This window comes from Zingiber officinale, chromosome 5B (assembly GCF_018446385.1).
Source record: "Zingiber officinale cultivar Zhangliang chromosome 5B, Zo_v1.1, whole genome shotgun sequence".
Taxonomy (NCBI): Eukaryota; Viridiplantae; Streptophyta; class Magnoliopsida; order Zingiberales; family Zingiberaceae; genus Zingiber; species Zingiber officinale.
The window spans coordinates 33,196,873-33,199,293 of NC_055995.1; the positions used below are offsets into that span (position 1 = coordinate 33,196,873).

The 2,421-nt window shown below is 42.1% G+C and overlaps 1 protein-coding gene across 1 annotated transcript; it reads left to right on the forward strand.

The window, feature by feature from the left end:
* Positions 1-416: 416 nt before the first annotated feature.
* On the forward strand, positions 417-941 carry LOC121986594 (calcium-dependent protein kinase 16-like). The gene has a single exon (XM_042540553.1). The coding sequence runs from the start codon at positions 417-419 to the stop codon at positions 939-941; it is 525 nt and encodes a 174-aa protein (XP_042396487.1).
* Positions 942-2,421: the final 1,480 nt, after the last annotated feature.

Genomic DNA, 2,421 nt, shown 5'->3' on the forward strand with positions numbered 1-2,421 from the left:
TCATCCTCATCTCACTTGTAACTCCGCTAACCAAGGCCACGGTTACGGAGGAGGAGGAGAAGCGTCCGCGTTGTGAAACCTCGGCCACGTTGCTTGCAATCTCGCTTATTTTTTTTGTTGGTCCAGTCGGCAATAAAAGTTTCACCTTCCCCCAATCGGATGCTTTCTCAGTTGCTTCTATCTCTTTTTCCCCAATCAAAAGGGGAAAAATGGTTCTTTTTCGTTGTGGTTGCGAGAGGTTGATTTGATGTGAAACCCTAGTCACTTCCATGCTGTTAGGTCAATTTGTGTGCGCAGAGGTATCGATCCGAGCGGAGGACAGCAAGACCTTCCCCCATCCCCATCATGACCACGACACCCGCCCACTAGCCAACAAGAACCACCTCCGCCAGAACAGCGGCGGGCACTCCAAGTGAATGGCGGCGGTTCTTAGTGGAGACGCTAGGGCGGTGGGCGGGATCGAGGAGAAGTACGTGCTAGATCGCGAGCTCTATCGCAGGGAGTTTGGAGTCACCTACCTCTGCATGGACCACTTCACCGGGGAACTGCTCGCCTGCAAGTCGATCTCCAAGAGGAAGCTGCGGACGACGGTTGATGTGGAGGACGTGCGGCGGGAGGTCGCGATAATGCGGCACCTGCCGAGGAACTCCAACATCGTGAACCTGTGGGAGGCATATGAGAACGACGGAGTCATGCATTTGGTCATGGAGCTGTGCGAGGGCGGGGAGCTCTTTGACCGCATTGTGGCGAGGGGCCACTACTCAGAGCGCACGACAGCTATGGTCATGAAGACCATTGTTGAGGATGTCTTCATGATCCGTGAGTTCCTTCCTCAGTTCCTTGTGTTGGAATTGGCAGCAACTTGGGCGGAGAAGGGAGGATGTCTTCTCCTGCTCCTCCCTTCTGAGATGGACTGCGAAGCCCTACATAATGGACATTGATGAAGCCGGAAGAGGCGCCATTTTGGGTACACTTATTTTCTCCTTCATCCCCCATTTCCTCCCTTCTTTCCCACTATGATCACTTGATTTCGCTACGTATTTCATTGACAAAGAACGATAATCATCTATCAGTTTAGGTCCCATGGTGTATGGCTGCTTGTATTGCGCGAAGTCCTACCAGAAGACTCTCGCCACTTTGAACTTCGCAAGTCCAAATCATCCTCATCTTCTACTGCTTGCTGATTTTTTCCCCCTTTGATGAAGTGTCTTCTTTCTAATTAGAAAAGCTTGGACCAGTTGAAGTTTCTGTGTAGGTACGGATGTGCGCACAATGATTTAATCCTGTGATTAGGTTCAGAATAGATAATTAACATAACATTTCTTCCACTGATACTGTCTTTATCTGATTATTTTGTGTTGCTAACAATGTGGTGCGGCCGTGGAACTATCTATGCTAGTGTTGTCTTCTAAAATAGTTCGTGTATTGTCGTTAATGTTGTTCTAAGGAAAGAATTTATCTCACAATTCATTGTTTACTTAACATTTTGTTCCTTGCATTTCGCTAAGTTAGTTTGCTAAAACAAAAGAACACTTCGTAAGAATGTTTTCCTTATTTTCTCCTCCTTGGTAATATTTTAAGAACTATTGGCAATGCACTTATTGAGATTGTTTTCATGTCTAATTTGAATATTTTGATCTCTGAGTGTCTGGAATGAGAAGATTAAGTTCATAATGTTATGAATGGAGTGAACTATTGGCAATGGCACTGCTTGAACAAGAAGTAATTTTTGTTCAGTGGAGTTGAGGGAGAGTTTTATTTTTACTGTATTCATCTATTTATTTTAGTCTTAAAGTTCTCCTGGTTAATGAAGTTAGAATGATTAGTTACCATATGAATGCATACTAATGATCTTCATTTTTGTTGAGTCTCATTAATGATCACTTCCATTCAATAACATAACTTGGAGTTTAGTTTTACTATAAGGGCGTGCTCTACTTATTTTTTTTTCTCTTTTTACCCCAATTCTAGGTGAAAGATTTTCTGAGATAGTTGGAAGCCCTTATTACATGGCTCCAGAAGTTTTAAAACGGAATTATGGACCAGAAATTGATATATGGAGTGCTGGAGTTATACTCTATATCTTACTGTGTGGAGTTCCACCATTTTGGGCTGGTAAGTTTTCTATCAATAAATCCATTTTGCACACTTCATTATTTGTTCTACCACTTTCTACAAATAAGTTACTTATTGTCTACTGTAAGCTTTCCATGAATAAATCTATTCTTTATTAGTTCTATCACTTTATGCTAATAAGATACTTATTGTCTATTAATTAATACTCTTTTTGTATTTCTTCAGATACATTTTCTATCTAACAAGCTATGATTTCTTAATTGCAGAAACTGAACAGGGAGTTGCTCAAGCAATTCTTAGGGGCGTAATAGATTTCAAACGGGTATGATTTCTTAATTGCAGAAA